A 25555-nucleotide genomic window follows, 5' to 3' on the forward strand; every position below is an offset into this window, starting at 1 on the left:
GGCACTGATCCCACATGGAGGTGGTGTTGGGGGTGAGGTGGGGGGGGGGGCAGCTGGGGTGGGGGCTGTGAAGCGTCAGCAAAAAGGCTTTGCCACGTAATTAGGGGCTCCTGCGATTGTGTGTCCGCCCTCGCGGGGCCCGCAAACTTTCATTTAGTCAGAAGAGAGAGAGAGAAGAGAGAGAGAGAGAGAGAGAGAGAGAGAGAGAGAGAGAGAGAGAGACTACAGGCGCCACAGCCTGGAGGCGCGGCGGTGACGTCCTGCCTCCCCGCGCCTAGCTGCCGCTGAGCAAACTTTGCGCACACTCACAGCTCTGCGCATCTGGTCGTCATCAGCAGCGGCAGCAGCAGCGGCTCTTCCTGCTCAGAGGGACGCGGCCAGGGGGGAGGACAGCTCGGTTCCGGGACTTTGGTGAAAACTGGAGTGAAAGTCGCTCTCGGCAGCAGCAGCGGCGTGTCTCCGGTTCCGCCGCTGGATGGATTCGCGCCACCGGGGGAAGCGAACGAGGAGAAAACTTTGCTGAAGAGCGTCGGAGCCTCCGCGGCTCGTCTGGATGTGAACGGACCCGCTCTCTGCTCGGACTCACAGCCCCGCTCTCCGCCTGGGCTCCGGACTGCTCTGGACGCGCGGATCTACTTCTTCTTCTTCTTCTACTTCTTCTTCTTCTTCCTCTTCTCCTCCTCCTCATCGCTCCATTTCCTCCGCCGTCTTCCACTCGCGTCATGACTTCTAGCTATGCTCATGTAATGGACAGGCAAGCCTCGATCCCCAGCCGCCTGGAGAGCCCGATCACGGCGAGCCTGGAGAACCTGCAGGCTAAAAAGAACTTCTCGGTCAGCCACCTGCTGGACCTGGAGGAGGCCGCGGACCTGGCGGGCGCGCAGGCGGACGACGGCGCCGGGGAGGCGGGCAGGAGTATGCTGGAGTCCCCGGGGCTGACCAGCGGGAGCGACACCACCCAGCAGGAGAGTAAGTCCAGATCTGGCGACCCCCCCACCCCGAGGAGCTCCAGCGCAGATGCTAGTGGCGCTAATGTGGCGCTAATGACCAGCGTTTGTTTTCATGCTCGTGCGTGGAAGGAACCCTTTAGTGAGTTTTTTTTGGCCACGCGTCACCCCTGACGACCCCCCCCCCCCCAAGCAGGCCGTTAATTCACCGTTAACACTTGGATGTCGCGGGGACGCGCTCCGCGTGTCTCCCGGATAGTTAAAGGTCCGTGAGTGCGTCATCACGCCAAATGACGGGCACCTCGTTGCGGTGGTTAAAAAAAAAAAGAAAAACAAGCTGAACTTCCCCGTCGGAGCGGGTGACGTCACGTAAGCGTCAGCGAGCGTTTGACAGGAACGTTTAATGACTGTTATTGTTATTGTTATTTTTTTTAAGAGGCTAAAAAAGAAAAGCACGCGGGAGGAAGTGGTCGGGTCACCTCGTTAATTCTCGGCTCTTTCCGGCCTGTCAAACACTTTCACACTCGTTTGTCATAATTAGCGCGCGTGTCCTCGCCGCGGCAATTAAGGAATCAAGTAACCACGTGACACGCGCGCCGGTGAGAAAGCGCCACTCACGGGGTATCGGCGGATTCACGCGGAATCCACAGAAGTTCCCGGATTTAGTGAGAAGAGCTGATTTCCTGAGGCGATGAGGAAGGTGATGATGATGACGACGATGATGATGATGGAGGTGGGGGTGATGGAGGTGTTCTTATCGACTCGCCGTCTCGCCGCGGCCTCGCGAGGCCTCACGAGCCTCTTCGGCTTCCCCGCCTCCGTGGAAAGCGGCAGCAGCGGTGGTCACTCCGATTAAATCTTGGTGTTTGGAAAGAAAAAAAATTATTGATTCAAAGCGACACTGATGATTGATTTATTTGATTGGTTGATTTTGGACCACAGAGAGCCGCCGTGTCACGTGTCGAACCCGTCTAATTAATTAAGTCCATTAAAGTCAAATAATGCATGAGCTCATGAGGCGAAGATTCCCGGGACTTTGCTGGTATTTTTATTTAATCATGTGATTGAATTTGATCTGCCCTGCGTTCAGCTTTGTAATATCAATTTTCATGCAACAGACTGAAAGTATTCATATTTATATTTAAATTTAATTTAAATTTAAAATTATTTATATATATTTAAATAATTTTAAATTTCTGTATATCATTTTATATTTATATAAATATGAATACTTTAATTCTGTCTGTAATTTTTTATATGAACACATGTATTTGTCTATATTTGTATATATATATATATATATATATATATATGTACATATGTATATGTATGTATATATTTTTTTCATGCAACAGAATTAAACAGTTGCGTTCAGTGTTTCTCAGGAGAAATTAGTTTCTTCGCGTCGTTAAAGAGCAGAATATAAAAAGGGAGATGAAACCGAAAACCAGGCGAATCTTTAATTGATAAAATTGATAAGAATTGTATTTTGAATTAATTTGAATTATTTACAACAGAGAACATCAACGATTAACGCGTTTCTAAATGTGAATCAGTCATTTGCTTGCCGGTTGCTCGGAGGACGTCATGGTTTATCGTCGATAAGTGGAGGAGCAGCGACAGGATTGGGGGGGGGGGGGGGGGGGGTCAGGCTTCCACGGCTTCACGGCCGGCGCTGCGTCGCGGTGAGCGGCGGCCGCTGAGGCGGGAGCCGGAGGCTCCGGCGATGAATGCGGTCAAAGCGCGTCTCCTCGGGCCGCGGCGGCCCGCGTCAGAGGAGCAGCAGGCTTCAGCAGCAGCTCGGGGCGGAGGGGCTGATCCCAGAGCTGCTGCTGAAGCACGCGGAGGAGGAGAGGAGAACCTGGAGAAGCGCAGCGACTTCTCCTACCTTTGATTTGCTGGTTTCACCGATTGTCAGGTCTCAGGAGCAAAGTCAGAGCAGCGATGTAAAATCGTGTCTGGGCTGATGGAATCTGCAGCAGCAGAGTTCAAAAGAACCCTAAAATCAGGAGCAGCTCCACTCCAGATGAGTGTGAGGGTCAAAGGTCAACGGGTTGTGGAGGAACTTTTTAAAAATGTTTCTGATCCAACCTGAAGATTCACCAACAAAGTAGGATGCAAAGAGCAGTTTTACAGAATATGTATATGTATTTATACTGCTGTCTCCAACACAGAGTAGAAAAGAAAGTACTTCAGAGTAAACAGGAGATTAAACCTGGAACTGGAATTCCTCTTGTGTTTTATTTCTTTATGTCTTCAGTTGAGCTGCTCGCAAACTGAGGTGGAGGAGAGGTTTAGGATTTAGAGTGAAGAAGGAGTGTGTGTGTGTGTGTGTGTGTGTGTGTGTGTGTGTGTGTGTGTGTGTGTGTGTGTGTGTGTGTGTGTGTGTGTGTGTGTGAACAGGCTCAGCAGGTGAAAAATGTTTGAATATGTGAAAAGGCCTTTAAAAACTTGAATCAAACCCAGCAGAATCAAAAGAAGGAAATATCAACAAAGTGAGTTTTTTTTTTTTTAATTGAGGAGAAAATTTTCCAAACGATAAATAAAAAAATTCAGTGAAAGGTTTTAGGTGGAGGTGGTAGAACGTTTCTGTCCCGCTGCGCTGGAGCGGGGAGGATTCCTGCGCTCGTCTCCAGGTTCTTTTAGCGTCCCAGGAAAAAATCCACTTTGGATTTTCACACGAGAACAGATATCAGTACACGCACACACACACACACACACACACACACACACACACACACACACACACACACACACACACACACACACACACACCAGGCAGAATTTAATTGCACTGATCCTTCTCATCTGAGGATATGAGCGACAGAACAACAACCAAATGAACATCTTTTTCCGATCGGTTCTCACGCCGGGTTCCTGTCTTATTCCAAATGAATTAAAAATCTTCAGCGCGTCCTAGACTTTTGTTTCTCGGCCAATCAGGACGAAGCAAGGAGACGCTTGCTTACACCTGAATAGGCAAAAAAACAAGATGAAATCATAATGAAGTCACTGACAGTTGGATTTATTGAAGAATAAATTCTAATCTTCACTGCTAAAAACATTGAAGGTACAAAAACATAAAAACTTTGCTGCCATTGGTTTGTTTCTTATCAGAGCGCGTGAGGGCGAATCTGTTAGCAAGGACGCTAACTGACGTTCGTCGTCCTTCGACGGGCAACAAAAGGAAGTACAAATAGAGGAAGTACGAGCACAAGATTTTTAATACACAAGTGGGAGAGGACAAATACTACGTGTCCAGTTGGCAGTGGTCACAGTTCTGCTTCTTGAAGAAGAACACAAGGAACGTTCCCTCGGTACGGCAACGGGTCTGAGGATCACATGAATACACGCATTCATGTGTTCACGTTCATGTGTTCACCAGAGTCCAGCAGTGTTTCTCACCGAGTTTGAGCTCTGACAGTCAAAGTCACCTTCTATTAGTTAAGTTCCTCCAATATTCTCTAGTTTTTATGAGTGCAGCAGAACGCCGTCGCTAACTCGGCGTTGCTAACTTGCCATCGCGAAAACGCCGTCGCTCTTTTAGAGATCCGTGGTCAGTGTGACCTTTGACCTGCATCGCCTCAGTGAGGATGGAAGAGACCGAGTTTCTCAGTGGTGAACCTGGAGGGATCGAGCTAGATTATCGTACTTTCATCCATCCCAACAGACACGCGGTCTTAGGAGTACTGCAGTACCACAAACATGAATATACTGTGTTCAGAGGAACTCGATGTATTCATACTATAGGTTCTGAATCATTTGGTGTATTTATACTTAAGGATCTGAGTAACTGTGTATTTTTAATGCAGGTTCTGAGTAACTGTGTATTTGGAATGTAGGTTCTGAGTAACTTGCTGTATTTATATTGTAGGTTCCATGTATCTTGGTGTATTTATACCACAGGGTCACAGTAACTGACCCAGTGTATTCATACGGTCGGATATGAGTAACTGTGTATTTATACTGTCAGCTCTGAGTAACTTTATGTATTTATATTGCAGATTCACAGTAACACTGTGTATTTGTACCATAGCTCTGAATATTTTTGTGTATTTATATTGCAGGTTCCATTGGTGTTTTTATACTACAGGGTCTGGAAGTTCAGAGTAACTTAGTGTATTCATATTGTAGGTTCTGGGTAAATTGGTGTATTTATACCACAGGGTCAGAGTAACTCAGTGTATTTCTACTGTGTTGTCTGAGTTACTTAGTGTATCTATACTACAGGACGTGTAACTGTGTGTGTTTATTCTGTTGGCTCTGAGTAACTGTGTATCTCTACTGCAGAATCAGAGTAACTGTGTGTTCTTTGTAAATTGGTGTATTTATACTGCAGGTTCTGACTGACTGTGTATTTTTACTGCAGGTTCTGATGACTCTGTATTTGTGTGTGTGTGCTGCGGTTGAGCAGGAACGCCCTGATTTGGAGGTGGGCGCCGGCGTGCGCAGATGGAGGACATGTTAGCGTGTAGAGAAGACGTGGAGGTGGATGGCGGCGTGCGAGCGTGCGGTGGCGAGCGTGGGCTCCTCGTTTGTATGTTTGTTTTATTGGTCAGCAGGTCGCGGTCCAACACACTGATTTGATTCTGGTCCGGGTTCAGCGTTTCTCGGGAGGGTGACTTCACCCAAATTACAGATAGTGGTGGATTTATTGTCTCTGAGATTTCTGCGTCCTCGCCAGCTTAATTGGGGTGAATTTCGTGTGAGTCGAATCCAAAAATGACATTTCAAAAAGGCACCAGCAGCTTCTTTCCTCTGAAACCCAGAAGGAGGTCGGACTTGATCCAAGGAACACAGTGTTGATAAAGTCTGGAGTAACTTGAACTCATCCTGAGCGAGGATCGCCCCGTTCACGCTCTGATCCGACTCCTGTCCTGATTTCACTCCAGCTGCCTGACGAGTGTTTGATTGACACGTTGCTGATCATCTTCTCGTCACTTGGATGAGAGGCGGACAGGAAACGTGTCTCCATGCTGATGTGCCGTGAGAATCTGCAGCCTGATCAAACTGGAACTGCTTTATCTCTGACTGACGCAGACGTTGCTGGGTAACGGTTGTGATGATGTCATCAACATCAGTGTTGGGAACTTCTCTTAAAGTTCACTCTACCACGACGCTTTCACATGACACAACTTCCTGTCTTCTGTCAGGAAACGTGCTCATCTTGAGGTGAGACGCTTGGCTTCGACAGACGGACGTCTCTGAGACTCCGAGTTGTTTGTGCGCTGCAGATAAACAGCAAAGAAGAAGACATGGACGAGAAGGCAGGGGAGGGACCGGGACAGGAAGTTGTCACTGGCAGTGCAGTGGAAGTTCCTGTTGTAGTTGTTCCAGTGAAGGACTTGTCAGTCAGCAAGAGTCAAGGCAACAACAGCTAAGCTGTGGGCTGACTTGTGTCATACAAGCGACATCTTTGGTTTGATGTTGATGTAATGGCCATTGTGATGTCACCGGGAGAACACAGTAGAACCCATTAGAACCCAGCAGTGGCTTCAGGTAGCTGAACCTCATCAGCTGTTAAGTCCTTCCTCTCCAGTGTTTTTGACGGAACTCCAGTTTGATGAATATCATGAAACTCTGCAACACAAGAACACCTGAACATTGGCAAAGAAAACGCTTTCATCAACGACAGCCACGTGACCTTTTTCAGCAGGATGACCTCCTTAGCCAGCTTCCTGTCTGATGGATGACCGTATCTGTCAAACCACTGGGCTGATGAACTGTACTACGATGACGTGACAGACGCCCTCTAGTGGCCGCCTCTACTCACTTCCTGTCTTCGACTGTGCGTCAGCACTGTCTTTGAAGAGCCACATGATGACTCAAGCAAAATTGTGTGACTTTTCGCAGTTAGGACTTTAACCAGACCGTGATGTATGCGGTGACGTCGTCTCATGTAGTCAGGGGACCCGTCCTGGTGTCGTTTGTACTTCTGTAACCCAATCATGATCTTTGTGGGCGGTGCTGGAAGCAGTGATGGTGACCTGCAAATTAAAGTTGAGGGCAAACAGAGTCAACGTGCTCATGTTCTCATATTTGTGGTGAACCCTACAGTTATGACTGGATTAACCCAGCACACCTGCCTTGTTGAACCGACTACGTCTGTTCGGCGTGTAGGTTGCTAACTAGCTAGCTAACCCAGGGGTACTGGTGGTTTTGTGTAGTGAGGGCAGAACGTCGGAGCAAAAATGAGCTCATACCTCCTGGAAACTAGACCCCCGCCGACCTTCATGAAGTGTTTTGGGATTGATGTCTTTTGTGGACGCCAGCGTCCGTCCTGAACTGGCTCTGACCAGTAGGCGTCGCCGCAGAGTCAGTATGGATCCAGTAGTTTGGAATCATCATCACTTTCCATCTTAGCAGACTTCTCATTGCAGATGAATCTGAACGATAAAGCTGGAGCCAATACAGTCCCTCTGACGCTGGAGGCTTTATTTGAGAGCAACTGTTACGACATTTCAGGAAACGACTGCAGAGCGAAGAAGGTCTGACTGCCGGAGCCGAGCTGCAGTCATGTGGTCTTCGTCTCGGCTACTGTGGCGCACCGAAACACGACCAAACACATAAAACCTCCTGTAGTTGAACTTCTGCTGGTAGATCCGCCTGCACTTGCTACTTCTCATTAACTCTGATGTGCTCTGGCCTCTAATCCCTCCTCCCTCCTCGTCTCCTCCCCGTAGATGAACAGATGAACACGGAGGAGAAGAAGAAGAGGAAGCAGCGCAGGAACAGGACCACCTTCAACAGCAGCCAGCTGCAGGCGCTGGAGCGGGTGTTTGAGAGGACGCATTACCCTGACGCCTTCGTCCGCGAGGACCTGGCCCGCCGGGTCAACCTCACCGAGGCCAGAGTCCAGGTATGGACAGGGACGGCACTACTCCCCTTCTTCCCCTTCTTCACCTTCTTCATCCTCTAGAATCTGGTTTGTTGTCCTCATGAACCAAATTCAGACCTGGTCAAAAGTTGTTGACAGAAAATCATCAATCACGTCATTTTTTTTTAGACTTATTTTTATCAAATCAAGCGACCAAAGAATTTGGCCTCATTCATGAAATATTCGTACTCATAAATGAGCTGTCACGCATCATCAGAGCTTTTTCTTAGCCCTGGATGGAGTCTTACAGGCAGGAGGAGCTGCTGCTCCACGCCAGTGCTGCACTTTCCAAGAGCAGCAGGTCGCGCATGAAACAAACTCCTTCAAGTTCACGGTTCATAATTCCACCCACACATCCGCCCACCCTCCCATCCATCCTTTCATCCATGATAAGAACAAACTAGTTAACTTGAGTCAACTAACTAGGACCCTTCAGTCACAAATGAGCGACGCTCCAGACGTTTTGTAGTTTAGTTTACTGCCAGCGTGCTTGTGGGTCACTGAGCTACGACCGGATGAAGAAGGTGAGAGTTTGTAAACAGATGATTTTGGTGCTGTTAGCCAACAGCCTCTGTTAGCTTTAAGCTAAATATACGTAGCTGGCTCTTCCTGCATCAGAGAAGTAACGCAGTCGGGGAATGTCAGTCAAGGCTTTTTCTGAGTACTTGAAATGTGAAATACAAGTTTGGGTGAAGTGATATTTCATAGACAGTACAAATTTCACTTCATCAGCTCATGAAGAAAATTCAGGGGGTGGGGGGGGTTCTCAGGTTATGAAAGGATTCATGATTTATTGATCTAATCTGCAGCTGTGAAAAGCTGAAATGAGCCGTTTCCTGAGAGTTTTTCTGGAGGTCACACAAACAGGACAAACATCTTCTGTTAGCTCTTTGCAGCCGATCGCTATCACGGCCCATTAGCATGTTTACATTCCCTATTAAGAAATTTAAGAAGAACCGATAAGAAGTTCTCTGCATCCATCGTCTCTCCGTGATCTATGACATCGTTGCTGATGGTGAGGACTCCCGAGAGGGCTGCAGCTGATCAGAAAAGTGGATGTAATGACGCATAATTTCCTGAGCGCTTCTACAGATCGCTGATAAACCAGATGCAAGTGTGCAGCACATGACGGCCAGCTGGGCACCCAACCAAACGGTTCTAATCTGGTTTCAACAGTCGTGGGGGTTCATCAGAAATCAAATCAATCAGTGAATCTGCTGATTCAGGAACATCGACTGTTCAGTTAGAAGCAGTGTTCAAGTGTCATGGTGGACGTGTGAATCCCTGGTTCCGTGACGCGTCACTGTGCTTTTCTTCTGTACCCATGTGATTCGGGTCAGTCGAGGAATGTGGGTTTATCCGGTTTCCTAAAACCCTGCATGTTTGTGCGCGTGCGCCGTAGGTCAGGAGCATCGTTGTACTGAGTGTCACAAAAATTATTTGCAAAACCATTTGGCCCTGTAGGAAGGGCACCAGTGAAACCAGTAACATGAAAGATGGCTCTGTTCCATGAATTGTCTCAGTGAGCCAGTGAGGGAGCAGGTCCAGTGCGAGAGCCCCAGCTCGAGCTCCCCGATTCTGAAGACAGCCTTCATTCACAGCCAGGATCCCACCCGAGCCTGACAGGGAAGTTTCACCCTAAAAAAGTCATTTTTCTTCCAATAATTCACCACAGAGGCTGTTGTCCCTCCTGCGTGCCTTCCCAGTGACTCCAGAATGAAGACAACACCTGTTACATGCTTTTAGCTTGAAGCTAATGGGGACTGACTTCTAACAAAAGCAACAAACTCACCAAAACCAACCAACTAGAACACGTCTGGTTCAGTTGGTTCCACCGAGTGCGTGAGCTGATCTCAGTGCTGCAGGGTACAGAACCAGAACTCTTCCAGTTCTGGATCAGAGGACGTGGATGAGACGGGAGGGGGATGACGGTCTGTCTCCATTAGCTTCAAGCTAAACGGATGTGGCCGGCTCTCTCTGCATTGAATAGGGAGGGAAAAATGTTCAAGCTCAAGAATGTTTGTGAGTACTTGAAAGGCAGAATACACTTGTTGGGTGAAGTATTGGTTGGGTTTGTATCTTCATGAGGCCCGTGAGGGTTTAGGTTGAGGGTGACTCATGGACGCACCGTCATTCTGTGTTTTTCTGGATGTTGATGACCATTTCCAGCCGTCGGTACTCAGGTCTGAAGCTTCTCTGCCTGCTGCTGCTGAGATCCTGAGGAACTGTGTTGGAGTGTGTTTGAGGGTCCTGAGCAGAAAATGCAGGACCTGCTGCTTTGTATTAGAAATGTAAAAAAAAAGGTTTTGCCTCTCAGTCCCAAGAAGCTCCACCAATTAGAAGAGTTGGTGTCCTGAGAGACAAAATTCCTCGGAAAATCTCCAATCTGTGTGGGTGAAGCTTTTGAATTGCTCTCAGAATTTGATTCATTTGGTCCGATAACAGACGGAGTCCAGAGCAGCCACACGATGAAATTATTTTGTCCACTGAGCATGCTCAGTATGTCGCCACAGACTCCATCGGGTGTGAAACACCAAGTCCAACCTTGAAGAGGAGGAGGTTTTCTGACAGGCAAATTTCAGGGTAAAAATATTGTTTGTGCTAAGGTTTAATGCAATTAAAGGTTTTTACAAACTGTGGGTTTGTTCGTGGTGGTGAAGCTGCAGCTGTGGGAGCGGGACTGAGAACGAGAGAACAGAAAAGTTAATGCAGTCATTGTTCTAAAGCTTTTGGCTGCACTTTTTTTTAACAGTGACATGAATTATGTATGAACGGCGTAAGAAGTACATTCCGTGTGCTTACACACAAATCTACACGGACTCCTCTCTCCGTCCTCTGGCCTCCCTTTCAACACCAGAGCGAGTATTTGTGCTGTGGGCAGAGGGGAGAGAGGAAATGGTGGAGCACATCTGTGATTAATGTGGAGCAGAGCGCCATGCAGAAATCCTTTGATAAAAGAGTCTTTGGGCTCATTCCTGAGGCTGTGCGTCAGCGAGGCCCCGCGAGCGCCCGCAGCATCTAATAATGGATATGATTTCACAGCGAGGAACAACACCAGCGCCCCCCCGAGTCTCATCATCATCTGTTCGGTGGGGGTGGGGGGGGGGGTGATGGATCGAAGTTTTTGTGTGTGTGTGTGTGTGTGTGTGCATCTTGAGAGACTGAGAAAGAATTTACGGAGACAGCCGTCTAGATACGAGCTGACGTTCCTGTGTAGAGGAGCATGTTGATGTCGCGCCCTCTGGGTCTTCACGTTCGTCCGGAAGTGTGGGGTCGGGGGGGGGGGGTCCGTTTCCGTTTACTGAGGTGATGTGAAATCCTGCAGTGTGATGGTGGTGCTTCACCTAAGAAGTGTATTTGACCTTCCAGCTGCTCACTCATTGTCGTAATCAACGTCAGCCCAGACCCCAGAATGCAGGAGGAGCCAGCCATGTTTATTTAGCTTGAAGCTAACGGAGACTGACGGCTAACAGCAGCTAAACTGTTCAGAAATGTCTGTTAACAAACTCTCCGGGTTGTCTGGTAGAATCCAGGTCGACTCCATCCAGACGGAGGATCAGGGATCCACTGCCACTCACTAGAACAGTCCTGCCTCAGGGTTACTGGGACTCACACAAATGAGTCCAACTTACCAAGACGTCCTGCAGGACGGAGAAGCATCGCTGGGAGTGGAAGGGCCAACCCTCGAAAGGAAAAGTACTCTTTTGCGTTGAAGTATCATTTGAAGCAGCAGGATTAGTGGAAACGGCCAAACGATTCTGAGGCCCGTCGAGAGTCGAAACTTCAGCCTGATGCACTCGGGGTTCTCTGGAAAGTCTGAGGTGTTCCGAGGGTTAGATATCACATCTTTGACCTTCGAAGACCGCAACAGAAAACACGGAGTTTCCATAAACATGACAATTTAATGTTAATTAAACTTTCAAACCCTCAAAACCTGCCCAAGGGTGCAAGAACCTGTTTACTCAGCAACTGACATTCATCTCCATCCTCTGGAAATAAGTGTCGACACGCGTTTACATCACAGCTCCACCGCGGCGTTCTCCGTCGTGACTGTTGCCTCTCTGAAATGGTGGATAAACACTTGAGCCTGAATGCTCGAGTCCTTGTGTAAGTTATTACTTGATGGAACGGAAATAAATCAGCCGCAAGTTTTGAAAACTCAAATTAGCATCAGATTTTTAGCATCAGAGGAAAAGTTGAAGTTAAAAGCTGGTATTTCATCGTTCATAATGGCGGCTCCAGCAGCTCGGGCCGTCTGGGTCGCTCCTGCTGGGCGGATGAGACGGCCGCTCCTGCGCTGCTGGCTGAGTGGGGTCAGGCGCTCTGGGAGTGACTGGTTGTTGGTGTCATTGCAGGTTTGGTTTCAGAACAGGAGGGCTAAGTTCCGCCGCAATGAGCGCGCCATGCTGGCCAGCAAAAACGCTTCCCTCCTCAAGTCCTACTCAGGAGATGTGACGGCCGTGGAGCAGCCCATCGTACCGCGGCCCGCACCGCGCCCCAACGACTACCTGTCCTGGGGCAGCGCTGCCCCCTACAGGTAGACCTCACACACCCAGAAACACCCGATGTACAGCCAAATCTAAGTCAGCTAGCATCTCAGGACACACACACACACACACACACACACACACACACACACACACACACACACACAGTGTTATTGTTTCATTTCCTGCTCGTCCACCTGCACATATTCCTCATAGTTGCTCCTCTGATCCTCGGAGTGATTCTGAGCTCAGCTGATCCTCTCGTCCTCATCCCGTCTTCACTCGGCCGCTCAGCTTTTGTCTTTACTTTGTCAGTGATTTCGTTCTTTGTTGTCTTTCTTGCGTTGTTTGTCAAGGCTGAATTGATTTATCTGCTGAAGAACATTAGACCTCAGGAAGGGAGTCCACTCTGCTGCCCACCTTCCCACAGGACTCCCCAGCTTTTGTCCTAATTATTTCATGTACTTGTATCATAGACGTACCGGTAGGCCAGCAGGTGTGTATGTGAGAGGACGTGCGTGCAGGACGTGGCGGAGACCTTCCAAACTGTTTAGAAGCACACATCTCGTGTGTTTTCAGTATGTGACTGATAGTTTTTGTCTGTTTTTCATTTGCACACGTGAGCGTGTAATTTGCGTGTGTAGAAGTGTTGGACTTGTGTGTGCGTGCTGTGAATGGTTTCATGTGTGAGCAGGAAAGTACATGCACATGCACAGTCATTCTGAATAATGTCCCTCCAGCTCCCTGAGAGGGAAATACTGAGGTTTTTATTCACGGCGTGTTTCTGACGGCCGGCGTCTCCACTCTCGTCTTCCCGTCTCTCCTTCGCTGCCACGAGACAAAGACTGACACTCGCTGGCATGAACCTGGACGTGTCTCTTCTTCACATGCTGCTCTCAGAGCAGTGTCAGGTGTGCGGCATCAGGGACTTCGCCGAAGAGAAGCAGCTGATTTGGTGTTTACAGGAGTATTTTCTGCTATGACATCACGTTACGATCGCTTTCACAGCAGAGTTGAAACGAGCCAAGCTGACTCACTAAATTTGAACCTTTAAATACAAAATGTGAAAGTAAATCACATGCTCGGCTCTCATTGTGGTTTCGGGTTTTATGCTTCCCAGAACTGTATTTTTGGTGACCGAACCCGCAGATGATTGAAATATCTAATGTTTGGTGTCTTGCATGAAAAGCAGAATGAAGAGCAGTCGCTTTGCGCACATGCAGGATTTATGACTCGATCAAATCACTCGCCATTATTACGTAACATATGGGAGATTGTTGGGAACGCAGACTTTGACCAGATCCTCCGCTACATTCTTTCGCACATTTTTACGAGTTGGTGTTTTTAATGACGTTTACAGGAGCGGCCATGATGAACTCCACCAGCTGTTTTAGTGAAAATGAGTTTGACCGCAGCGTTTAACCCTCCGAAGCTCTGCAGCCCACAACACCTCCTGCTCTCTGCTGCCGTCACGTCTCACTGACGGTGGCGGCGTAGCGCAAAGTCCCCCAGCCAAGGAGGGGTTCCCAAAGTAGGGAGTCAGGTCCCCTTGGGGGGTCGTCAGACGTAGACGGGGGTCACGAGCCAATTTCCAGACTTAATAAAAAGATCGGAGAAAAAAAGGCTTCATTGATCCTAAAGAAAAAAAAATAGTTCTGTAACGACTGGAACAATAACGGCTGAATTTTGAATCACCTTTTTTGGCTCTTTGTGTGTGTGTGTGTGTGTGTGTGTGTGTGTGTGTGTGTGTGTGTGTACACTCACCTCCAGGGACAGAGGGGGTCACCAGACTCTGGGGGTCCACAGAGAAGTCTGGGAACCCCTGCAGCAGAGCAGAGTTACGATGCCATAAATCAGTTTTAGATGGGAGCAAAATTAAAAATCCCAACGTATTAACAGGGTTTACCTCTCTGGACCTGAACGAGCCGGTGGTTGTTTGGTGGCACAGAGCTGGAATTAAATCACACGCTTGGATTTAATGAAGCGCCGACCCGCCTGAAAGTGTAGCATCCACACAGAAAATACAAAAATAGAATAAGATGGGGACAAAAAACACACATATGTGTGTGTGTTTATACATACATTCATACGCATTCACATATATACATATTTTGTGTGTTTGTGTGTGTGTGTGTGTGTGTGTATATATATATATATGTGTATATACACAAATATTTTATATATATGTATTATGTCTACATATAGGTGGGTAAATATAAATACACACGAATATTTTTAAATTTTATATTTATATATATACACATATATTTATATATTTATATATGTACATATTTGTAAATATATATGTACATATATATGTGTGTATATATTTTTATATATATATATACATACACATATATAATAATATGTGTGTGTGTGTGTATATATATATATATATATAAACACACACATATATAATACATATGTGTATGTATATATATATATATATATATATATATATATATATATATATAGATTCAAGTTCAATGTGGAGAATGCAAGAGTTAATCATCTCACATCAAAATAAACTAGTAATGTGTCTTGCAGCGGTGTGGTAGTGCAATATGGAAATAATTATTTTATTTATATATATGCACACACACACACATATATGTATGTATGTGTGTGTGTGTGTATACAAATATAAAAATAATCTGTGTTACAAAAATGAAAAATATGTGATGAAAAAACCTAAAAGTGCATGTTTTTTTCTGCGATTCAGAACAACTTTGAGGAAGTCTTTGTCACATGACAGGTTGGTCCCAGCTGAGTGGATCATGACATCATAGCTGCATCACAGTGTTGATGTTCTGTTTTTCTTTGTTTTTTTGCTAAATTTTACAAAAAGACAAGTAAAACAAGATTATGAAATAATTTAATTTCCCCATCAAGACAGAAATCTTACGAGTTTCTAGAAAACAGCCGAGCCGCGGTGATACGGCAGCGTTGCCACATGTCAAAGGAGGAATCAGTCAACACACGCGCACGTTTACATTTTAGATGTCCGGACAGACGCGAATGTTTGACCCCTTCAAGGACCGTTGGAGAGGTGGTAATCAGATGCGCTCTGGCTGGGATGGGAAACGAGTCGGTCTAAGTGGGCTTTGAGCTTCAGAGGGTTAAAACGGAACGCCGCTGGTTGATGAATTGTGTCCGACGGTTTCGTGACACACTGTCTGAGAGCAGGATTTACTTCTGAGCGTGAAGAGGAAGCTTTGCTGTTCTTCTCCTGCGTCGCTCTGCTCCCTCCGCCTGCCTCGTCCACATTCTTCTCCGCTCCATATAGATCCGTCCCGTCCCGCTCGCATCGAGCTCCAGACTAATCGTGTGAATCAAAACAGGGCTCTCCTCGCCCTCTCCCCCGACGCTCCCCTCTGTCAGCGTCAGGGGGGTGGGGCCAGATCCCGCGACCCTCCTGACGAAGTGATAATGTGAAAACAAACCGTATTAAATCCACTGCTGACCCCTGCGACCCCTCTCTGCTACACTACACCAGATAATGAACGCTACACACACACACACACACACACACACACACACACACACACACACAGAGCGAGCTCTACTGGGCAACATTTTTTGTGACTCTGGTTTCATTGGTCATGATTTACTGTAATCCTCCGCTATGAAACTTGGTATAAAATGTCAAACCTCTGCGGCCGCAGCCCAAACATCTCTGAGGGCTTCTTGGCCGGACACATAGCAGCGAGGGAAATCTGGTCTCAAGCAGGAATAATGCTATGTGGAACACGCTAATGTGGTGCTAACACTTCATTGTATATTATTCTTAAGCTGGTATCCGATGCCGGAGGGGGGGCCGGTGCGAGTGCCACAGAAAATGCTGCCCTCAGAGAACAAGTACGCTTTCACTTTACTACATCTACTTCTCTTTTCTTGTCTTTCTTAGCATGACTTTCATTTGTTCCATTTGTCTTTCCGATGTGTGAATATCTCATTTTGCAGCTAACTTGTCTCCTTGCCTTTAAAGGACCACGCCAGTGTTTTTGTGCATTCTTGTCAATTTTCTGTTTACGTCCATTCATGATGTCAGCACAAAATGCTGCAGGGTGAGAGGGAGTGAACGTTAGCTGGGTTGTCTTGGAACAAAGTTCTCAGCGACAACAAAAACCAACCTAAATGACGGGAGGGAGGAGACTAAGATGACATCACGCTTTGAACTCTCCGGGTGCAGTCTCATCCCCCAGGTCTCCTCAATCCAGCTGGGATCAATAATCCACAGCTCGATCACTCGTCAGCCGTCAGCCCCCGTCAGTGCTGCCACTGGTGTAGTGCCGGAGGGGAACTGTCTGAGAGCCAGGACAGCCATTCGTGAGCGCGAGAGGTCAAAGAGTCTTTCAGGGTGAACCCTCACTTTAAGACTGAAACTTACACTGCACCAAAATTGTCACCTAAACATGACAGCAGTGAACCCTAACCGGACCTCCACCGAGCGCCGCCGCGTCTTAAAACACGATTCTACAACCTTTTTGGAAGCTGCAGTGCCTGGCGACTCTTCCGCCGCCGCCGAGGACGTGAGGGAAACGTGTTTGTGGCTCCTATCGGAGCATCGGAAGTCAGGCGGCCGCTTGGGTTGCAGGACTTGTTGATCACAGATGAATGAAACTCTCCTTAAAGAAGTGGGACGTCCCAGTTCTTCCCCACATTCAGTTGTTTTTCATGTTGACAACAAAAGGATGAAGAATCTGGAACGACATAAAAGTGTGCGGATCATTTTTGTTGTTTGGTGCAGACAAATGTTCTCAGCACCTGCAAATCATTTATGTGCTCCAACAAAGTGATCCTGGATGCTCGTTAACGTCCAAGCTGGAAAGAACCGACACAGACGGACGGAATGGAAGAGAGGGGGCGTCGCCCTGCGCCTGATCAGAAACAAGAGCAGGGCGACGCCATGACAACGAAGTCTGACAGGAAGATGATGAGCTAAGCGAAGCTCGTCCACGCCAACAGCCCTGAACCAGCTTATGACAGAAGCCAGAGAGCATCCAGAACAAAGAGCAACAACGCGCCAGAGAAGATTTGTGTGAGAATGTGATCATGGAACAGGTCAGGCAGTCCTGGCAAAGGAAAAGAGTTGAAAATACCAACCTGTTAAAAGTCCAATGACTACAAATGTACGATGACTGCGACCTGACGAGGAGACGCACCCCGGACGCATCGATCACCGCCTGATGGACCTGAGAAACAGACGGGAGGAGTGACTGACAGCTCCGATGGAGCCTGTGCGTCTGTGTAGGAGCAAACCTGCAAGCTGCGTTTGCAGGCTGGGCACCGGCGCCGCCGTGAGGAGTGCATGTCAGGAACACGCCGCTTTAAAGACATTTCTCGTGTTGTGTTTTAAGGTTTTAATACAACACTGTTCAGTCGCAGACACGAGTACAAGGAAGATTGGTCAGATTGATGCAGCCATCACGCCGAGCCGGCCGCCAACATCTGTCAGATTAGGTTGAGATCAGGTTGGAGCGCCAGCTGCCGCCGTCCCAGTCAACACACGCGGGGAGCAAAGCACTCAGGACGGGACTTGTGACAGGGCTGTGTGTGTCGTTCAACATGAGACACTCAAAACAAAAAGGCAGTAAGACGCTTGAACTTACTGAAGTACTGGAGTGCCGTTGAGGTAAAACTTGCAAAAAAACACTGGCTGTGATCCTTCAGGTAGAGTTACTGTAGTATTTGTACTGCTGAAGCACACAGGAGGGTTAACAATAAGAATACTACACTAAAAGATGTCTACTGCAGGTGAAATACATTCATGATCAAGTGTGTTCATGCAAATCCAAACTTTTGCATCAAGTAGGCGGGGCTTCACCTAGTGGGCGTGGCTTTGGCTGTGACACACACTTCCGTTCTGACCATGGACACTGGCCAACAGCTCCAGTGGTTCTGATTCTGATACCAGAGACACAAACGCCTCCGATGGCCTCAGAGGTCCTCTGGGTCTCTGCAGCGATCGCCGTTAAACGGGTCGCTGCTACTTCCTGGTTAGCTCAGTTCGCTCCGACCAAGATTACATGCACACGCTACATGCCTGAGCGCCTGAACCAGACTGGAAACATGCGACCGTCATCGTGGATGAATGTTCATGCATAAGCAGCCTGGTCTCAGGTCGGTGCCTCTCATTCGTAGAGGTTCACATCTTAGCGAACTGAACTGAACGGGACGACCTCTGCCCCTGACACGAGCCCTCATAAGCCTGAATGAAAACGTATCCAAAATAAGAGTTGTGGATACACGAAGGAAAGTTTTGGACTTGCACGAGTACATTTGTAAATATTCTATTTGCAGTAAAACTTTGTTCTGAATATTTTCACGTCATTTCTGTCTTTCCGCAGCTGCAGCTCATTCTGATGCTTCTGCAGGTGACGTAACCTCTCTCGTCCTCTTGTCTCGCAGCGCCATGGCGACCTACCCCCCCACCTGCTCCAACACCAACACGTCCCAGGGAATGAACATGGCCAACAGCATCGCTAACCTGCGGCTCAAAGCTAAGGAGTACAGCTTGAACCAGGTGCCCACGGTCAACTGAGCGGGGAGGGAAGGGGGAGGGGAGGGGGGAGAGGAGGGAGCGCCGCTGGGATCATCTCACCTTACCTGGAGCTTCCTCTCCTTATATGCAAAACGTTGGACATCCAGTGACGGGAGGATTTGTCTCCACGCCGCCGGAGCTGTTGTTTGTTTGTACCCGATTGGACGCTGTAACCGAATATCCGCATAGTTTTACATTTGTGACTGTGACTGAAATGGAGGCCGAGTTTTTTTAAAAGATCTTTTTTTTTTGCCTTTATTTTTTTATCTGAAAAGATTTGCGACAGCACGGAGACTCATGTACGGACTATGTGGAATTCCTTCTGCCCTTTGGCTGTGGTGTTGGACAAAATCACACCAAGAAATTTGGGATCAATCAACTTTTTTTCTTCTTTAAAATCAACTACAAACCGACAGACTTCCTCATCCATGTAAAACGGGGCGGTTACTGACATTTATGCAATTAAAAAAAGATATTTTTTGTTTTTTCTTTATACCACTGACAAGCAAACATTTTCAACGCATTTTGATTTTCATGTAATAGTCCAATATACAGGAGAGGCTCATGTATGTCTGAATCCAACACCAGTAGATTCTCGTAATTTCCTATGATATCCTTTATTTGTAACAGAAAATTGTATATGAATAAAAACGCATTTGAAGCAATGCGTGTTTGAAGCAAGTGTCCAACTCCCCAGCGCCCACGAGACAGAATGTTCTCCTCCCTCTGAGTGTCCTCAAACAAACCCAGCGGATCTTTGTGGTTGTCGGACTTTTAAATCATCAGAACAATAAAATACGGCTGCTCAAACGCAGTCAGATAGATTCTGCTTCATTAACTCTAAGAAATAAGTGTGTTTATAGTTGGAGAGCAACGTGATCTCTGCGCTGGAGCGAGCCCCATAAACCAGAGATTTACAACTCGAGAACAGATTCTCCTTCAGAGAAACCTCAAGCTCTTCCTGCCTTCTGTGTTTTCCTTCTTCCTGATTACTGCAACCTGAAATTTCCATCTTAAAAACGGGATATTTATGAGCAGGGAAATCCTCTCCTTAATATGGAGGGCCCCGGGGCCTCGTTTAACTCTGCGGCTGTCACACAAGGTGTTTCTTCTCCTTGGCCCCTAATAACCTTCGCCGTCCACAAACACATGTCGACACTCGTCCTCGTGCGCCGCACACAAGTTGTGAAAGCGGGCTCGCATGAGGCGGCTGGAGCCGAGGCGACGCTGCTGCCACGTGCGTCTGCTGGAAATGTCGTTTGCAGACGTTAGACGTTTACAACCGAGGCAAGAAAACAAGGAACCTGCTGTGTTTCCCTGCCGTGGAACCAAACTCCCTCGAAAAATATGGCCTCCAAGTCGGTGTTCCACCAAATTCTGCATTAAAGATACTTCCTTGAAACATTTTAGTTCCTATGTCATTTTATTTTTCAAGCGCTTTGCGTTTCAGTTTGGTGGTTGTGGAGTTGAAGGTCTCCTGAAAATCTTATTTGCTGAAGTTACATTTTTACAACTCGGGAAAACAAAACAAGAAACCCGGTTCGTTTCTTTGTCATGGAACCAAACTGCCTTCAAGAGATGTCGACTTGAATTCTGTTTCCTGTCAAATTCTCTGTTTTTCAGTTAATTCAGGTTTTAAAACTCTTCGAAATCGTCTGTTTCCGGTCGTCCAACTTCTCGCTGTTCTTTGTCTCGATTAAACTGCCGTTTGTTCTGCATTTTAACCTCCTCCTCATCTTGTTTTTCAAGCTCTTCTCCTTCACTACAGTCCTGAAAGCTGGTCCTCTCATTTTTGGGAGCCTTTGAGGGGAAAGTGCTGCCACAACTCAGAAAGCAACAAGACCTGCTTTGTGTTTTGTCGTTGTCCAAACTCCCATGAAAACAGTTGGACTTTGTGGCAAATTCCTTATAAAAGTAAATCCCGTATTTCAGGACAAACGTCTTCCGAATGCGCAGTTTGCCATCGTTTCTTCGCTTCCTGCTGCTGTTCAGCTTCTCTTTACTCTCCTGCCTTGATTGTCCTTTGTTTTTTAAACAAACTTTTCCCAGTCTTGGGATGCTGCGTTTGAGGGGAAGCTGCTGCCGCACGAGCAGACGTGACATGTTTACAGCTCACAAACTAAACTTGACCTGCTTGTTGCTCACTGACCGAACCCCCCTTAAAAAATGTCAAGTTTCACTTTGAGGCAAATTCTGCTTAAAAGTAGCACATTCAGTTCAGGAGAACAGATTCAAAGATGTTCTTTTTACCACCATCTAACATTCGGCTGGTCGCCAGCTTCCTTTACGTCCCGTTTTAAAGCACTTTCACTTCCCTTCAGTCGTTGCCTCTGTCATTTTTGGGAGCGTTGGAGGGGAGGGTGCTGCCACATGAGCAGAAGTTTATAACCCAAGGAGAAGCTGGAGACCTGGTTTGTAGTCTCTCCCTCCAAGATGGTTTTAATTTGGTGACAAATTCTGCATGATTGCAACAATCAGGAGAACAAAAACGTTGCTCTGCGCTGCCGTCAAGCGTCCTGTTGTTCCTCAGCTTCCTGCTTCATTTTGTTTTGGGTCAGCGTTGTGGTGCCGCCGTATTAACGACCTCCTTTCATTGGTGGAAGACTTTTACGTGCAGCTTTACTCCGTTACTCTGACAGCTGGACGCTCACGACGGGAGAAGCTCCTCAAGCGTGGCTGATGGTGAAGAGGAAGCAGACCGGAGCTCTGCTGCGATCCCTGGTCTGATCTGAGAGCAGCAGTTCGTGGTGCTCGCCATCCTTCCTCCGCGCTGCCGGCAGCTGTTCACCTCAACCCAGCGCTCCCACTCCAGAAGTAGCTCTCGTTTGAAACTGCAGCACTGGTTTTTAAAAATGAAGGATTGAAGGAGTTTGAGGTTGTGTTTGACTTGAGTGGCAGTCACAGCAAGGTTGTGTGTGTGTGTGTGTGTGTGTGTGTGTGTGTGTGTGTGTACTCCTGTTTTCTCTCTGGGTTTTCTTCTGGGCTGCTGCTTGTTTTCCTGACGGCTGATCTCTGACTCTGGTATGTCCAGTGTCAGACCCGCTCCCCCTCTCCCCTGCCAGGCGCCCGGTCTCACCTTTCACGGCCCGGCCCTCGGCTGACCTGAAGTGATTCCAGATGTGGAGATCTTTTTGACCCCCCACCCTTTCACTCCCCCCCCCCCCCCCAATCTTTGCCCCCAGGCCCCGGCCAGCCACTCCATCAGGGATGACAGCGTCCCCTTGGACAGCGTCTCTCCTCGCCTGAGCACATGACATGCAAGGCACCCCCTCCACCCCGTCCCCCTCTGCCCTCACCCCCCCCCACCCCCCCCACGCTCCCACCCCCATCCTCAGCAGCACATCTGGAGCTCATTACAGCGGAGACAGTAAGAGCGAGGAAGGGGCGGGGAGTCTGCATGCAAGAGAGCGGGAACCCTTCTCCCTTAAAACATCCACCTCTTTTTCCTCTTTGTCCCGTTCCTCTTTGAGTTTTTTCTTCTTAACCCCCCCCCTCCCCGGCCCTCGCCACTCTCCCCCCTCTCCCTGCCCTCCTCCTCCGCCCGCAGTGATCTTTGTCTTGCTGTCAGTGCCACATGATCACAAATACTTTATTAATGAGTGGTTTTGGAAACGGCACAGAAAGAGAAAGAAAATCTCGGAGTGAAATACTGCACAGCTGTTAGCAGTGTGCGGTTTGGGTGAGCGACCAAACGAATGCCTCGAGATGTGGCGTTTCCACGCAAAGTCAAGTTGACGGAGAGGTTGCACTGTTTGTGTGATTAAGTCACTATTATTGCACTCTTTTCCTAAACACAGATGCGGCGTGGATACACCCTGGTGTTGGATTGTAAAGGAAACATAATTAACTTCAAACTGCCACCTCAAGGTTGATGACCATATGGACCGAGCGCCCTCCACCTTCCTCCTCCTCAGGAAGTGAGGGAATCTGGCCTCCCCTCCCCATAAAACGCTGCTCGCCCGCTCTGATTTACATGTAGTATTTCTGAAAGTATACGCAACATTTCACAACAGTTTAATGGCCTCCAAGGTCCTTGAATTCTAAGAAGCTTGTAAACTTTAAAGCAGGGGTTCTCAACATGAGATCCAGGGACCCGGGGGGGGTCCTTGACGGGTACTCAGCAAAATGGTTTCACTTGTGTGACTTTGGGATGCGACTCCAGCATCACCACTGCGCCTGTAAACGTCTCCTTTTTGTTTTTCTGGGAACAGTTTTACAAACTTCCTGCCGACCGCCATGATGCGGATGATTCACTCGAGTAAAAACCTCGGTTCCTCCTCGGGTCTCTTCTCACGATGAAACAAAGACTGCAGATGGGAGGGAGGGAGGACGCCCTGGCGGTGTGTGAGGGTTCAGGAGGAACTGGTCCAGCCCCCCCCCATGATCTGCTGGTAACTGACCCGTCCGGTCCCCCCCCATGACTCGGTGGCTGGGGGGAAGATGACCAGTGCAGCCTGACAGTGATGCCTGGTCCCGCTGCCACCACCTGTGGCCTTGAATAGAAATAAAACGAAGAGGACATCAGGATAAAAGAGTTTGGGGGACGCGAGCACGTAGCGGTGGGACCAGGAGTCCAAGCCAGCAAGAGCAACCCTCTGAACCTGCAACTGAAGCTCAGTGCCGGTGGCGTCGCGGTGGCGGAGGACGTCTGGTGTGTCTTGACTTGCCTGTATGGAAGCAGAAGTGGCCCACTGATCCGCGTGGAACCGTTCCACCAGTATGACAGGGGGCCGGATCGCTTTTGTGGTATTCAGCAACACAAATGTACTTAGTTTAGTTGTTGACCGGAGCAACAATTTGGTTAAATGGTTACTTTTGTTTGGTTTGCGTGTTCGTCAATGATCTGTCCGGGTGACATGTCCTCCCACCTGACCCACACCACCTCCGGACCCCCGCGAGGATGAGCCGCAGTCACACGTCGCCCAAATCTCCTCCTGCTCTCGCAGCGTTCAGAGAGGTCGTTGTGAGGAGATGCAGGGAACACGATGTCAGGGCCCTAAATGTCACATGCTATATTTTCCCATGCTGCACGTAACGCGGTGACAAAGATAGGTTTGTCTCGTCCTGGAAGCAACTTAATTACGGAGTGATAAACGCTGCTGGCTGCACTTAAATGGCTGTTGCGAGCGTCGTGGTCCTGGATGAATTAGCATCCTAATTCTCTGGGTCCTGCTGAGGCCCAGTAGGGCAACAACCAAAACAACAATTATGGTGACTGACATGACGTGAGCTCTGAGAAATCGTCCGTGTATAATCATCGCCGGAGTTCATTCTCCCTCATGGCACATGAACTATTTTAAGTATTTGGAGAAGTTTTCAGCCTCTTACAGGAAGTTCTGCCTCTCGGAGCCGAGCACGTGTCCGACCTGGGAAATATGCGAGAAGCCTCGAGAGCAGAACATTCCCCGAGCAGAGGGAATGATATTCCACCGTTCCTCCAGCCCAGCTTATTTTTGTCTCGCTCTGCCATTTCAACGGTTTCTGTCACGACCGACGCAGTAAAAGGCGTTCAAGGTGTCGGCTCTCAACAGCGTCACGACCGCCGGGGCGGCAGAGTCCCTGCTCAAACACAGTCAGTTTACTTGGACCGCAGACGTACTACACACGTCCTCCTACGACTAGAAATCTGCTTGGGACTAAATTGTGCCTCTGTGACTTTTTCCTCTGACCTTTGATGTCATATCAGATCACTTGAAATTTACTAAAATTAATGTTCAGATGTGTGGAATGTGACGCAGAGTGGGTGAGACCTTGCTGGAGGGTGGGAACATGCAGCGTGTGGGTCGGTTTGATGCGGCGCTGAGTTGGAGCTCAGTACGGTTCCTTCTTAGAACAATAAAGTCCAAGTAGTGCTGCTGAATAAATGGAGAGAATACTTCACCGGTTTATACTGCTACTACATGATTGTGAGTAATACTGTGAAGTCAGCCGGCATAAAATTAAAATTCAAGTAGTTCCTCAGTAGTACATGAGGGGACAAACTTACTCTCCACTACTGCAGTACTCTGAATTAAACTACACTACCAGAAGTGACACTTTTTAAGTTATAGAAATATATCTTTCATCGATGGAGTAGTACACTTTGAGAAGGAGTAGAAGTGTAGCACTGCTAGTTTTCAGGGAGCCTGTATGGAGTTGATGAAGTTCACTCCAGTTCTGAGAAGGTTCCAGTTGCGTTTCGCCATCTTTCCACCTCAAAGATGATTTTTTCTGATAAAATTACATGATGTGCAACGTATGTTTTGAAGATGGTATCAAGTACTACCTCAAAGACACCAATTTGTGTAGAAGAGTGCTTAAAGTTTCCACAAAAGTTTATAAAACCCCAATTTATTATAGTTTTCTAAATCTCAAAAGATGACTTGGACTGTTCCGTTCACCTTTGAGCCAAACCCATTCGTGTCCATCAGGGATGTACATCTGTTCAGTTGGATAAGAAGTAAACTGAAACCGTTGCTTTAGTTTTAAAGAAGTATTTTACTGAATAGAATTTACTCCTTTTCTCAGGGCTGATATTCTCTCCGTCTCAGTTATTTCAGCTCACGTTGAGGACATGGACCCAGTTGTCCCCAGAACCAGCTGCACCGGTCTCAGGTGGTTCTCAGTCCCTGGCTGGTTGTTGGCATGCAGGACTCAATTAGCAGCTGTCTTTCGCCCCCTGCTGGACACTGAGGGTCCATACATCTGCAGGAGACAGCAG

The 25555-nt window shown here is 47.9% G+C and overlaps 1 protein-coding gene across 3 annotated transcripts; it reads left to right on the top strand.

Annotated features, from left to right (window-relative positions):
- The first annotated feature begins 249 nt into the window (after nucleotides 1–249).
- prrx1b (paired related homeobox 1b) lies at nucleotides 250–19520 on the top strand. Of its 3 annotated transcripts, XM_086224955.1 has the most exons (5): nucleotides 250–969; nucleotides 7631–7806; nucleotides 12180–12361; nucleotides 16104–16169; nucleotides 18723–19520. In XM_086224955.1, the coding sequence occupies exons 1-5, from the start codon at nucleotides 723–725 to the stop codon at nucleotides 18853–18855; spliced, it is 804 nt and encodes a 267-aa protein (XP_086081081.1). In that variant the 5' UTR covers nucleotides 250–722; the 3' UTR covers nucleotides 18856–19520. The 3 variants fall into 3 exon arrangements, with proteins under 3 accessions (XP_086081081.1, XP_086081083.1, XP_086081082.1); XM_086224957.1 differs by lacking the exon at nucleotides 16104–16169 and having other exon boundaries at nucleotides 252–969; nucleotides 18662–18792; XM_086224956.1 differs by lacking the exon at nucleotides 16104–16169 and having other exon boundaries at nucleotides 253–969.
- Nucleotides 19521–25555: the final 6035 nt, after the last annotated feature.

The sequence above is a fragment of the Aulostomus chinensis genome, chromosome 14, assembly GCF_037954235.1.
Source record: "Aulostomus chinensis isolate RoL2024-O1b breed Wild chromosome 14, RoL_Achi_v1.0, whole genome shotgun sequence".
Taxonomy (NCBI): domain Eukaryota; kingdom Metazoa; phylum Chordata; class Actinopteri; order Syngnathiformes; family Aulostomidae; genus Aulostomus; species Aulostomus chinensis.

Excerpts from the sequence above, each read along its gene's own strand:
- prrx1b (XM_086224955.1), top strand. The coding sequence starts at position 723 with ATGACTTCTAGCTATGCTCATGTAATGGACAGGCAAGCCTCGATCCCC. Across the intron at positions 970-7,630 it reads CGACACCACCCAGCAGGAGA|ATGAACAGATGAACACGGAG; the intron begins GTAAGTCCAGAT and ends TCCTCCCCGTAG. Across the intron at positions 7,807-12,179 it reads TCACCGAGGCCAGAGTCCAG|GTTTGGTTTCAGAACAGGAG; the intron begins GTATGGACAGGG and ends GTGTCATTGCAG.